The sequence below is a fragment of the Phaseolus vulgaris genome, chromosome 11 (genome assembly GCF_000499845.2).
Source record: "Phaseolus vulgaris cultivar G19833 chromosome 11, P. vulgaris v2.0, whole genome shotgun sequence".
NCBI classification, from domain to species: domain Eukaryota; kingdom Viridiplantae; phylum Streptophyta; class Magnoliopsida; order Fabales; family Fabaceae; genus Phaseolus; species Phaseolus vulgaris.
This window is the reverse complement of record NC_023749.2, coordinates 51,693,892-51,708,968: the sequence shown is the minus strand read 5'-3', so window position 1 is coordinate 51,708,968 and position 15,077 is coordinate 51,693,892. Positions and strand designations below refer to the sequence as shown.

The 15,077-nt window shown below is 33.1% G+C and overlaps 1 protein-coding gene across 1 annotated transcript; it reads right to left on the bottom strand.

Annotated features, from left to right (window-relative positions):
* On the bottom strand, positions 1-13,970 carry LOC137829114 (protein unc-13 homolog). Its single transcript, XM_068635909.1, has 27 exons — positions 13,739-13,970; positions 13,317-13,394; positions 13,066-13,241; positions 12,915-12,979; positions 12,194-12,515; positions 11,620-11,686; positions 11,373-11,526; positions 10,398-10,565; positions 10,143-10,253; positions 9,804-10,013; positions 9,335-9,436; positions 8,209-8,430; positions 7,924-7,998; positions 7,730-7,810; positions 7,107-7,289; positions 6,826-6,981; positions 6,097-6,189; positions 5,226-5,297; positions 4,364-4,481; positions 3,560-3,744; positions 2,965-3,046; positions 2,385-2,489; positions 2,195-2,301; positions 1,515-1,592; positions 1,343-1,438; positions 1,101-1,196; positions 1-441 (listed from the first exon to the last, which is right to left on the bottom strand). Exons 2-27 carry the CDS (start codon positions 13,322-13,324, stop codon positions 268-270), a joined length of 3,306 nt encoding a protein of 1,101 aa, XP_068492010.1. The 5' UTR covers positions 13,325-13,394; positions 13,739-13,970; the 3' UTR covers positions 1-267.
* Between the last annotated feature and the right edge of the window lie 1,107 nt (positions 13,971-15,077).

The following is a 15,077-nucleotide window of genomic DNA, read 5'->3' as shown; positions in this document are numbered from 1 at the left end:
TTGTAAGAAGAATCACAGCTTCATTAACTAAATTCTTACAGTATTCACAAGGAGGAAATTTTACAAATGAAGATCAACAACATTTTAGAGAAGTTAAAACAAAAAAAGGTAAGAAATATCAGTTATGCCTCGTAATCATACACAAAATGAGTAACTTCAATAATTCCAGTTCCAACCAAAAATGGAACATTGGCAGCAATGAATATTCACAGAAAGCTAGCACCAAAATGAAAATTTTTCTGCTTCCCTTTTGTTGTACGCATTCCTCTATACAGAAGAACTGGGTATTTTGTATTGTTTCTTCAGAAATTGAGAGGCTTCTGAGTCAGTCCTGTGGCATAATATTCTCAATAGAGTTTTGGAATCAGTTCCCAGTTTGCTTTTGCCACCTTGCATTTCCATGCTACTAGCAGATTTCAAGTCATCAATCAACTCTCGGGTCTGCAGAATAACACAGATTATTGCACACTTTCTGATGAATGATTGTTGCAAGAAAGTATTTTCTATCAGTACTTAACTATATCTGTTTCAAGGCTTTATTAGGCCTTCAGCAGCCAATGTATAATTTGTTGATATAAGAACTTTGCCTAATAGTAATAATCGTAGGGTATGTCTACCAATGAACAACTAGTTAGAGACAATGTTCAAAAGGTTTAAATATGTTTGTTCCCTAACTATATTTGGATTTTTCTTCTAGTCTTAATAAATTTTTCATAACTTCAGAACCCTGAAAAAATAACAGTATTTCATCTGCGGAAAAATCTAAGTTTGATAAGTGGTCCCTCTAAAATTTTATCACATTTTTCATCTGATGATAATGTGTCTAGTGAACAAAGTCAATGTAAAGGCAAGGATGAAATACAACCTTTTTTCTGGGACCAAAAGGCAAGATAACATTTATTAGAGACCAAAAGAAAAACCAAAACATAGTTGAGTTGAGAGACCAAAAACATATTTAAACCATTTAAATATAACGATGAATTTGACAACAATAAGAACACAGTCACTAACACCAAACAAGCCCTTATGATACGGCTAAGGCTATTTGAAAACTAGCTAATCCAATACCAAGCATGGCCTCAAGACATGGGTGAACTAACCTCATAGCCATGCAATTTGATCACATGCCGAACACGTGCAACCTGATTTTCGACCACACCCCGAGGGAGGCCGTCCCCTCCGGATATAAAGAATTCCTACAAGAAGCACATCAGCATTCATTGATTTTGAAATGTTAACCTACTCACAACTCATTCTTATTCAAAAGAAAGTTAAAAAAATCTAACAAATGTATTTTGCAAATTGTAGATGGCATTGAATTGACTCGAGTCAGATAATCTACCTTTAAGATCTCCAGATCTTCCTCTAATAATTTTGCATCACTGGGAAAGAAAACTCTTGATGGACCCCCATCTAAGATAACACGGAGTAAGCCATCCTGGTTATGCAGGAAAATGTTAAAATCATAATTATAGTAACAAAATATTTATAGAAAGAAAGGCTAAGATATCAACCAATGATGCCTGAAGAAGACTTGTCACTATGCGATCCCTCAGAGGCTCCACAACAATATCACAAAGTTGGCTAAGTTCCTATAATGAGTCAAAAGTGAAAAGCAAAAGATCAATTAAATTGGTAATAGTTTAAGACTTTATCTGCATAAAATCTGGTAAGTAATGCTTGTTAACAGACATTTAAAAATCTTTTCAAGTGAATCCACAATTAATATTCCAACTGGTCTTTTAATTTCAACATCTATATATTCTGAAATTAAAAATTCAACACTTTACTTTTTATACTTTTGGCCTACACAAAAGTGAAGCCCATCAGCATATGCCTAATTGATTATGCAACCCTGTTTTTACTCTATTTTTATTTATCAAAATTCAAACACAAATAACAATAGTGTATATGCAATGCATATTACATTAACATTCATCGTCAACACAGCATGACTTACCCTATCATCAGGGGTAACACTAAACTACCCTATTATAACACCATAAATAGAAGTCGAAACTGGAACAAGGCGGATTTTAGTCAGTTAAGCGTGAAGAGTAGTTAAATGAAATTGATGCAGTTTAAGATTTTACCTTTTACAATATATATTATTCACACAATGTATTTGCAATTAAATGAGATCTAACAAGTATAATATAAAACAATGGCATTTTTCAAATGAGACAAACGTTACCATATCAAGAGGTTCTATAAGTGCATCCAACCTATAGCCAGAGACACTGGGTTTGTATAAATTGTCCATAAATTGAACTCTCAGATCACAAAAGACAATTTTGGTTCCTGCAGGTGGATAATTAACCCAACAAGGTGATTAGAGAAGTTTGATTTACAAGTTAAAAAGAGAAAAAGATCCATATTCTCACCTGTGTACTCACAAATGCGGTCCAGAGCAGCATTTATAATTTTTCTACTTCCCTCAAAAGTATCCTTTTGGGAAAAACTTTTGGACTTCTCGTCTAAGGATTTCTCTATTGACAAAAGGATTATAGGGTAAGAGTCAGAAATTATATCGGTTTCAGTACTCTTATCAATTATCATTGTTATCAATTTGAGAAAAAAAAAGACACAAAAACAGTATACAGATGTAATATTGTCATTTTCTCATGTACATGGTAACAATAAAAGAGATCAAAACCCGGGCATAATGATTGCGTCAATGTATTGTAGAAATGACATTTTTCATTGATAAATTGAATCATATCTAGCATTGCAATTTATTTGAACAGAACTTTCATTGAGGACAGAAAAAAAGTTCAAAAAGTACTTTATGACAAAGCTCCCTCCCAATCCAAATAGAGCCTGATGGCACTATTTAATCCAATGACAATTATTTTATTTAATTCAATAAAATTTTCGTTCATTAGATGAAACAACATAATTTTAATAGTAACCCTACAAAACAAAAATACAGATACAATACAATGACAACAGTTCAGCACATACTTATGAGTTTTTCATGGGACCTTTTACTTGTCCATCGCTCCCAGATGTTGTCTTCCAATTTATTCAGATGACTAATCGCATACTGTAAATGCAAACAAAACTTGCATTAATATCACAACATGAAAGAAGATTCGGCACAAGCACCACAAACTACTTTTCAAATCTATAATACAGTGAGGACAGTACCAAAAGTACATGTTAAATTTCTTATACAACTAAACAACTGTTTTATCATATGATTGAATATCTGACTATTTTAAAACAACAAAATTCAATTCTGCATCCTCTCTTTAACACCTAGCAATTTTAATATAATATTCCAGCAGCATCCATTAATTTTTCTATTGAACCACGTGAACTACAAAATTTCCATAAAATGTTGTTGAAGGAAAAAAAAAACTGCTAAAAATTAAAAGAAACCTTTAATAAAAAATGAAATATTTAATTTCTAAAAATAATATGACAAATTTAACCAGAATGGAACAGCAGCGCCTTAAAAAGGTTGCTTGAATGAAAAAGGAAAAAGAAATATGCTCATATCCACAGAAAAGAGATTGAAAATAATACAGGTATAATCAAGTTTGGTTGAACTCACGTATAATGTATTTAATTGAACACAAAGTGTTGGAGTTGTTAGAACACTAATTTGGCTGGGCCTTAACTCATCAGGCTCAGGCACACGAGTATCAAATAGTTCCTTCTTTACAAAAGCCTTTATTCCAGCTTCCTTTTTGTACCGTGTGAGAATAGGCACAGGTGGTATTAGATCCTCCTTGCTGGCTGTGTAATTAAAGGGACACCTTAAGATTCATAATTCATAACAATATAATGTATATAGAATATGAATAATCTTAACAGAGGATGAAAACTGGTATATAAAAAATCTTTTGGAAAACATTAGAAAAATATGCAGGATGCACCAATGACACCTTCTACTCAAGAACATATTATAGTTAAGAAATTGGTAATAGTAAGGATATAGGCAATAAACTACTCACATTCGGTAAAATATTGTAACCACCAAATTTTACTATGCACCAATCAAAAACTTCATCACATCAGCCTCATAATTATCAAGCAAACTAGACACTATATAATCAGGTAAACTTTAAAATCATGACAAGACAGAAAAATAATTGAAAGATGGTTAAATAAGACTAAAATGAGAACGTCTAAACTTGCTACAATGGGGTGTTGGATACTCTTTTACCATTAGAGAGTTAACTTTGGAGACTAGGATGCAAAGCAAATTCTTAAAGACACCACTATTAACAGAGTTGATCCAGATCCTTATGATGAAAATAATTCAGTATTTCATGGACAACAGATTCCAAAACCATCATTAAAATATTTCTTATGAGAACAGTCAGCAAATAAAAAATATGCAGTATCTACTCACCCAAGTCATTAACAACATTATTTGCATACACTTGAAGAGCGTTGTCAATGCCACGAAACAAGCTATTCAATTCTGTAAACCTCATTGGAACTTTGAGACCGAAAAATTGATCAACTGTCTGCACCCAATAAGATATGAAATTAGTTAGAATTTTCGTTTTAGTTATATTTATATTATAACGACAATAAAACTAATAAGTGGCTCCATGACCAAAAAATAAAGAAATATTATTTTGGATCTGACTCCTCTAAGGTGAGTAGTAATTAAGGTGTTAAAGATATGATTATGCAAATCGGGAAATATTGAATAGCCTTAATTTTAGGGATTACATTTTTTTCCTTTTATTATATCAATACTATTACTATTCCTTAAAAATAGAGAATCATATGTTTCTTATAACACAATTCCTGTAAATCTTGGCCAGATCAAGGTTCTATTTTCCTCTATTTTAATGCAAGTGAACAACAGAAAATATGTAACATTTCTGCAATTTTGGATGCCATATGAGCAGGAAGGAAGCATCCTTTTGATAATGAATTTAACCAAGTTTCCAATCGCAGAATCAAGGTTCCAAATGATGTAAAATAACCTATAATATCCCTCTGCCATGGAGGAAGACCTCTTGATTAGTTGAACAATTTCAATTATCAATTAGACTATATTTTCTACCTTTTCTGAGGTAAAGGGAAATACAGTATTTTTTTCTTATTATGTGTAATACAAAAAAGGAAAATGATGTAGAAATGGCAAAACATAACTTACACAACATACACTGTAGTAAAGTCTACACAGGAAGATAATGAAAAATTATGTTGTTACACAACCTATAATAAAAATTCAATGAAGACAACTGCATACTTACCTCCTCAACAATCCTGTAAACTTCCACAATAGAACCAGCATGCCGCTGTTGAGGAGATATTGGATCCCAATGCTGTGAAAGTTTACTAATAAGTTAGTAAAGCCTTTTCAATGAGGAAGTTTAGTAGAACTATGGAAGAAGCATAGAAAATGAAGAAAAGTAGTAGTTGCACCATTGCAAAAGTAAAAGTATTACTTTAACAATAGATTCATATCTTGATTTTATTTTGTTAAACCTTGTTAACAAGTAAAATTATAAATTATTTTTTATTGTATATATATATATATAGAGAGAGAGAGAGAGAGAGAGAGAGAATAAGGCTAAAATCAATCCAACACAAATGAACTTTTCATGGCAAATCCTAATCCTTTTTAGCATCAGAAGGATTCTGGAATTTAAAACCCATCTCACTCATTATCATTAAATCATTTCCTTTTTTTCTCACTTCAATCTTCAGTGCTGTGCTGCCTCTGCATTCTGATTAGGCTACTTGACTCTACTTAATTATTCATTAATCAAACTAATAGTGATTTATAGACTACTGGTTTTGATTATTAATGATGAATATATGTTTATTTATAGTTATTCATTTTTACTATTTTTGGGAAAATGTGTGCACTATAAATTATATGCATCGAATCCTTTATTAGTCATTTCATTATCTGCTTCATTATACCAATTTTGGGGTCAGCCACTCCACACCACTATCCAGGATTAAGTACTCTGATGCTAATTTAAATATACAATAGATAATTACGAAAATAATCTTCTAAAATGAAACAATGAACTAGACCTTGAGAAAGGTCTCAGTAATAGACATAATCAAAACGGCAGGAATTTGACAGTATAGCACTATTGATAAAGGATTTACCTCTTGTTGAAAAACCCGCTCTACCCAACCTAAAATTCTTCCAAGCTGTGAGTTGATCCAACGTAACACCAAAGTTCCAGATTTTGTCTCAATCTATCGCAAGAAAAAAGGGCAAGGACCAAAGTTTAGGACAATATTGAATAGACGGATAGATAGATGACAAAAGACTACGGGTCTGTTTGGAGAAAATATCTCCATAAGCACTTTTAGGAGAGAAAAATAAAAAGGAAAATGAAATTAACTTCTCCAAAAGCTAAAATTAGCTTACATGTAAATTGAAAAACAGATTTTGGAGAAATTAATACAAAATAGTTTCTACAGATTAGCTTAAATCATTTAAGCTAATCTTAGGTTATGGATAAACTAATTTTACCTTTTTGTATTATTTGTCTCTCCTAGATATGCTTATGCAAAAGTTTCTCCAAACAGACCCTATATGATAAATTTGCCTAAGAGTGGACAAATGTAAGACTATTTGAAACACAAATGGGATGAAGCTAAAGAACAAAAGAAAATAATCCTAATTATACCCTCCAACTGTCAATCACAACATGGTGTTTGACCAAGAAATCATGATTTATCTAAACATACTTTTATCCCTATTGATATCTTCAAATGAGTACAAGCATGTGGCACATGTGAACAGGTTCTTGCATAAAATTTATAGAATGATATATCATCTCATTAAAACCAATTTTGCATGCTCTAAAAGCAATTTAATCACCTAACCTGGTAGAGATTCAATTTCTTCAACAAGATCTCAGCATTTTCTTCATGGCACACAGATGTAATAAGTGCCATTATGAACTGCTCTAGACTTTCAGCTGCAGGGAATACAGAAATGACATCGTCAGTTAAATGTTCTGCACCATCCGAAAAGGGTTTCTGAAAAAAAAAAAAAAAAATTCAGTGGTTTTGAAGATATATTCCATAATGTAATCAGAATATATATATATATATATATATATTCACACATACATACATTCAACACAAACCATATATACACTCACCAGTCTGAGGCCATAAAGTTTGTGAACTAGTGATCCAGATACAACAGTTGCTTGAGGATGCCTCTGAGATAAAACAGGCAAGAAAGTTACTGATTCTCGTTTTAGGAGCTTCTTGAGTTCTTCTGCAAGCAATGCCAGGGGATGCTCGTTTGACATATCAACTCTTTCAACAACTTGCACTGTCTGCAGAAAGTAAACAGGTTCCTTAAATTTATAAAATTGGCACAAAATGGACTGCAAAAAAAGGACATGTTCTATCAAGTAGTTTGCAATTTAAAAAGATGGAAATAAAAAGCAGATGTTCTCACACACATTCAAATCACATAGCAGAATCAAGAAGACATAAAACAGTTCTAGGAACACAATAGATTCCAAATTCTAGAATATATATTTAAAGCTTAGGACAAATTCAATCAAAATATGAATATGTAATTAAGTCATGCTTAAAAGAAATTCACTTTAGAATGTATATAATCATTAACAATGAACACGAAGCTTTACGAGTTGTCTATCATTTCAGTCAAGTGTGTGGAATAATACGCAGTTACCAAATTTGGATTTCAATAAAGATAGAAATTAAAAGAACAATATGTATTCAAACATATTTGCAAATTACTACTCACCCTTGAAAATGCATTCTTAATTGATGATGATATATATATCTCTATCTGATCACGATCACTAATTGGCAGGGACTGTGAGGTCTGCAGGAAAATAGTAAAGAAACTTTAATAACTGAAATTTATAGCCTACCATAGTATTTTATACAAAACTATCAATCCAAATGTGAAAGATGTCAAAGAAAAAGATTACACACAGTTTCTGGTTCTTCCAGTAGAAGCCTCCTGGTAATCATTGCAGCTGCTACAATCTTTTCCATAGCAGCTGAACCCTGAAAAGTATGTGAGAAGTTTTGTAAAACAAAATTAAAGGTGCAACACGAGATATTATAATTATTTGATTAAAAATTAAAAACAAAGCTTTTGGAGAGAAAAGGAGAGGGGAAAAGACTTCAAAAATATGTTTTAAAAGGGAAAACACAGAAAAACATATCAAAGTGTCTGATCCAGTACTTCCAAACAACCTAATAAGTTGAACAAACCTCGTTGAAGTGCATATGGTAATCTCCAAGGTGCTTGTCCGTCCATCTCTGAATTGGTGTTAAGAAAGACTGTAAGAAAGATAGATCCCGTTCACCCTCAACCTTGGAACGCAAGCTTTTCAAGTGCAACCTCTCTTGTTGGCCTCGTTGTTCCATTAGTGGTATTTTATTTAATTGCTCAAGTGCATGCAATAAAATCCCATGCTCCCTTGTGATAACATACTGTAAACCCATAATAAAGTAAAGAAATTTAACAATTAATAATGATTGAAGAAAGGGTTGTGTCCCATTATTCAACAAATATTAATTAGTCAAATAGTACAGTAATGCAAAAGGAAATAAAGAAAACAGCCAAACAGCAATGGAAAATACACTGAATGCCGTATAATCAATATATATCCCAATGAGTGGAATTTTAACAATGCAACATTAATCTTGATACCATCAAACAAAAGACTTCTTTGTCTTGATTAAATAAAGTCAATGAAAGAGTCGTATGCATATTAAAAATTAAAGAGGTAAACATCCAAAAGAAAATAGGTTAATAGTATGTGCTAAATGTTTGGTTGAAATATAAAACAGCTTATAAACATTCTGGAGTTCACTATTTTCATGCTCATTTTAAATCTGTCGGGAAGAAATCAAATTTGATAATCATGTCAGTGTCAAGCATTTTAGTAATTAATTAGGATAAGGATACATGGATTCACCCATATGTCTTACTTTTCTCAGTATTCAACAAAACTTTTTGGCACCATCCATAGGGATTACTACCTCAGCCATTAGTCAAGAAGAATAAGAATTCATTCTCAATGTCCCTGATGGTGTTCATCTACCGGATTAGATTAGGGTCTAAAGCAAAAGTCAAACTTCAGAAGAGAAAATAGAGAAAGACAAATTAGGTGAAATGAAACATTTGTATATATATAGTGAAATGTGAAAGAAAAACACAGAAAAACAAGGCCACAAAGTGGTAGTAAAGATTAGTCCTACATGAGAAACACATGTGTGTTGTTCAAGGTTTTTTGTAAATACAAATAAGTTGAGGCAGTCCACTATAGTAGTCCAACTATAAATTGATTGTGATTGTTAAAAAACAACATTAAAAAAATGTGATGGCTATTACCTGACGAAACAAAACCCATGCATAGCAAGTGTGATGGATTGTCTCTGTGATTCCTAAAACTCTCCATGTTGACTTTAAAAGTTCAAGAATTTCCTCCACTTCCTAGAAATTAGACAGAACACGGATCACAATTTAGAATCCACAAAAGTGATACAGTCCAATTTCTACTCAAATAAGAGTTTCTTTACAATTGTTTCTTCTTAATAAAATAGAATTCAGTTTTAACGACAGATTTCAAGTAACTATGTCCACAAGAACCCTCTGATTCTTTTCACATCACATTTACAAAAGTTATACACATCACTTGCACAGCCCATGTACTCAGGAACCAAAGACCATATCACAATTCACTTGTTAAAGCCTTAATATTCAGCAAATAAACAAATAAAAACAGAATTAGCAATAACAATTTAAAGATGTAATGGCTCAATTTTCGCTATAATAGCCTTTGAAAGTAGAAGACACCAACCTCTGTCAGTTTTCCTTCATCTAGCATGTCAAACACACTTAAAAGTAACTTCTCATATAGTCTCACATTTAAGTGGTAACCGTCTGACCAATGACATATTTCACCAGTTAAGTCACCCCGAGCTGGACGCTCAGCCAAGGGAATGGCAATCTCTCTAAGGGATCTCAAGCATTCTGTCCTTTGAATTTCACCACTGGAAGAGGGGAGAAACTTCAAAAAATAAAATGAAAATCATATTAGTCACAGTCAATCAAGCATAACACAGGTAAGCCAATTCTTATGACTTAATTCCAACAGAGGATAGGTAAAATATGAACATCGAAATGGAGAATCACACACCTCTGCTTCTTCAATCTTGGCTAAGAGAATCCTCAACTCATTTGTCTTGCGTCCAGATTCACCAAATCCAACAGCAGGGTGATTAACAAGCCCCTCCTCCAAAACTTTTAACTGAACGACACAAATTTGGAAATGTTCAACAACGACAAAAAAAGCTATAGACTGGCATCCTCATCTCTCCATCAACATATTAACAAGCTAATAGAGTATATGAATGAAAGAGCGCAGAGAAAATTCTATAATGGATCTTACTACCTGCCGCTTTTGCCAACGTATAAAAGCCTTCTTATCAGAAAATTCTGAACGTGAAATACAGCAAAGCAACTCCAAAGGAACCAATAGAGTATCCATCCTTTTCCCTGCCTTTCCCACAAGAGCATTTAGCAAGCCTTGTCTTGTTCTAATATCCATTGACTCGGATATCTGCATCCAAATATTATCTATAAATATCAGTGCAGGATGCAGAAAATGTAAGCAAATACAAATTTAAGAATTTCTTGATTTTCAGGGTTTGCAAATATTAGCTGTGTCATTCAATAGATTAGCTGGAAGATAGCCCTAGTAGTAGGGCTAGAGATAGAGGGAGACCAAGAAAAACTATATGCAAAACTATTATGAAGGATTTAAAGCTCAACAATTTGTCCTAAGACTTCATTCAGAGAAGAACATTATGTATCCAATCCAACCATCCCTGGTAGGAAAAGGCTTGGTTAGTAACCAATGGTTACTATACAGTTTTGAATATAAATTCGTAGGAAAGAGCCCATGCTTACGAGTATGAGTCCAAAATAAGAACTAGACAGAATCCACAATGCATATTGAACTGATCACGGATTCAAAACCCACCAAATTCAAAAGAGCCTTAGAGCAAAGAGCCCAAAGTCCCTTTAGCTACTAAAACAAATGTAGCAACACCAAAAACAATAAGCTCTTATTTATCACCCTATGATATTAATTTTTTATAACAACCGACAAGCTTCCAAAGTCCATCGCGGTACAAGCCAATACAACCTCTAAACCATCTCCCTTAGCAAAAAAAGGAAGCCACAATGTTATAAAGGTTTTAAAAAATTATCATATTCATTAGAAGAAAGCCCTTGCACACTATAAGAGTACACTTGAAATCTGTTGCAAAAGAAAACATTAATAAGAAACATAATGGCAGAAAAAAATCAATGGAAGGACCAAAGGATCAAAGCATAAGTAAATGGAACATATGCCCCTATATACCTCCATTTGAACACGCATCGTTTCCAGCAAGCCAACTAATCCAGGAGCACTCTGAGACTGGGAAACAACACTTCCACTTTTGCTGCGCCCAAGCTTCCTAATCAAGCTGGATTTTTTCTCTTTCTTTTTTTCTTTAGATGGGACAATCAGACCCCTGATGAACAAGAAACACATCAAAGAGTTCACATATATATAAATCTTTCACAAGAAAAAATCCCCTCAAATTAAACATATATTGGCAACAGACCCTGTGGCTCCAGCACAAGCCAAGAGAACCTCGTACGCAGTTTCACGAAGATCATCATCTGATATACCTGGAATCGGTAAAAACAGAAATTAGGAAATTCATGATAGCTTTCATTTGAACCTTTCAATTTAAAATTTGAGGCATAAAACATCAATATATTATCTCTTACTTAGTATTTTCAACAAAAGAAGAAATTATTAGGATAGTATGAAGAATGAGAAGTACAAAGAATGGGGATAAAATGTCCTGCTAGAGCTACAAAATAAAATACACAAATCCATCATCCCAAAAGAGACCTCCACCATCTATGGATATCTATTATAGAAACACCCCCTAACCCTAAAACAACCATGGGCTGACACCAGATAGAAGTCAAGAAAACTATTCTGTGACAACAAAATCAGAAGGGAGAAATTTCCGGTTAACATGTTTTTGACCCATGTAGAAGCACAAGGGCAATGAGAGAAATGTCAGATTCCTTCTCTATACCGGTTTCCACCTTTGCAGTCACACAGCTTAGGAATTGTGAGGATGAAAGAACATATCCAACAGATAAGATTTCTAGAGCAATCACCTGTGGAGAAGGAAGGCAATTTCACTGCAAGATCTGAAGCATCATTAAGAGTCCGTTTAGCCCTGAAGCCTTCAACGACTGAAACATCATCATCATCCTCAAAGTCTTCAATGTCATCCACAGTTAGCTCCTTTGTAGTGTCAAAAGACTCCGATCTCGATACATTAGATGCAATTGGGGATGGTGGAAAAACAGGAGGAGTGGAAACTGCAACATGAGACACTGCAGGAACAGGAACAGTTGGTGGCGGCCTTCTGGGAGGTGAACCTGAAGACTCAGGATCAGTGACCAAATAAAATTCACCGACTGAACCTGTATCACTCTGTTAAAGCCAGGAACATTTACAATCCAAACATGATCCTCAAACAATTAAGCAAAAGCTTTGAATGAAATGTGAGGAAATCAAAACTTATAAAGCATGTCATGACAGTAAAGAAAATAGCTCAGTTGTTTTAAAGATGCATCATATTCCTCCGCAAGTATTATATAAAAGAGTAGAGTTGGCAGACTAGTCATTGCGTGTTTAAAATGGCAAAATGCAGCAATGACAAATAAATATAGGAAGAAACTAAGAATGACTTTAGTATAAAATTGTCATTAAGAAGTGCACAAGCCATATCAGTACTTCACTTATAATATTAATACTTAAATGTATAAATGGCCCTAAATACACAATTTAAAAAATAAATAAAAACATCAAAAAGGCCATAACATAACATACCATTTGTGGTAACCCAGTATGATCATGATAATCTCTAATTGCTTCTGAAAGTTCAAGCATTGTACCTGCATTGAAGGAATTTAACATTAAGACAAGGAAAAAAAAAGAGAGGATGATAACTAATAAGCAAGAAAGACCGAATTCAACTAACTCTTTTTTGCACAGTTGAGGACATAATCAACACTGACTTGATCTAGATCCACATCATCCAGTGTAACTGCACCAGGTGGCATTACAACTTTCTTGATTAAGCTCCCTGAAAGTATAAAATCAAGAAGAACTCTTCTGTCCCTCCTGTATCTCTGGAGAAGCTCTATGGCATTCTCTCTGCAACTCATCAAATCACCACAAGTAAGGGTCCCATCACATGATAAATTAATGAAGGAACAAAGAGACACTTACTCTTCCATTGCTGATAAAGATACAACTATATTGAACTCCGACCAACTTCAACAATTGTGCTATCTCTCCAACACAGAGCTGAAAACAATTATAACACTGAATGTTACAAGATAATATGAAGCATACAAAATCAAAACACTGGAAAACTAAAATCCCACACTCCCACTATAAATCAAGACCATTCCAACAAAACAAGTTGCAGAAGAAAACTGATATTAAGCAAAATACGAGATCAGATTCGACCCAGTTCAGACTGCTCAAGCATTTTATAAAAAATAAAGTGAAAAGCAAGAACTTTCAACCAAAAAACAAAAACCCAAGTTGAATTTTCGTGTGGGGTGGTGAACCACGTGACAAAAACACGTTTTGATTTTGAAACAGTGGTTGCCCTTTCTTTCCAAGTGAAGCAAAGAGAGGGGTACCTGAATGGATCTTCAAAATGCGGATAATGGAGAAGAGAGAAAGCAGAAAAGTCAAATGGGTATGTGAATTGGAAGCAAAAATTGAAGTTTTCTTGTCGCTTGAGCTGAGCTAGAGGACTCTTGAGAGTGAGAGCAGAGCGAACTAACCTCAGCTCTCAAGAAATCGGAACAATTCTGTGTTTGAATTCCAAATTTCAGTATGGATCCAATCCAAGTTCTATTTTTTGTTTTCAGAAAAGCAAATTTTTTATTTCATATATACTTGTTATTTTTATTTTTATTATATTATTATATATTTTTAACCTCTTACAATAGTATTATTTGGTTTTGCATAAAGATTGTGTTTAATTTCTTACAATAGTATTATTTCGTTTTGCATAAAAATTGTTTGACACCGAAAAACACTTACTTATTATAATAATATTTTAAGTTAAAAATAAAATAAATATAAATTAAATATTAATTTATTAAGTTGTTAAATGATTATTTTATTATATAGGTGCCAAAAGTAGGATTAAGCTAGACCCCACCCCACATGCATGTTATTCTACAAATAAAAAAAAATCAACACTAACCTCTATACAGAGGCCCAATGTTGACTCTACTAATCTAAAACTCCTCCCTTTTCTTTTGGAACTTCAACTTGGATGACACTATTGGGATTCCTGAGGGTATACACATGGAAAATTTGGTACCATTGAATATTGAGTTAAGCTTATATTGGATATCACTTTCAATTCAATCCAAAATCTTGAGACAATTTTCTCCTTATATGTTGTTTAACTTTCTTATCTTTACTAAATATGGAGACTCAAACTCACACTTGGACTTGGACTTGGATTTGTTAAGTGTATATACAATCCAATACCCATAAGACGATCTCATTATATGAGTTTATATATTTTGATGATAACAAATATTATAAAGTGTGTTATGATATAACAAATCTCACTTATGTGCAGTATAAATTAAGACAAAAACAATAAAGCTGATGAGCAAGACTCACTAGACGAGCTAGACTCATTAATCGATACAACAACAAAAAAAGGTTGTTAGACAAACAATGACACATATTCACAACAAAAGATTCTAAGATGATTCAACATTCGTGTCTATTCTCTAAGTGACCAATATATTCAAAGAGAACATTGAAAATAAAGAAGTTATGCACATAAAAACATCATATGAAAAAACACACATTAGACGAAGTTCTGGGTAGACAAAGGACGTATCAAACAAAGCTCATAAAAAAACCTCATCGGATGGTGGATTAGACCATACAATTGAGAAAGATCACATCAGACGATCCAAGTGTTGAAAAACTTATTAGAATATTATG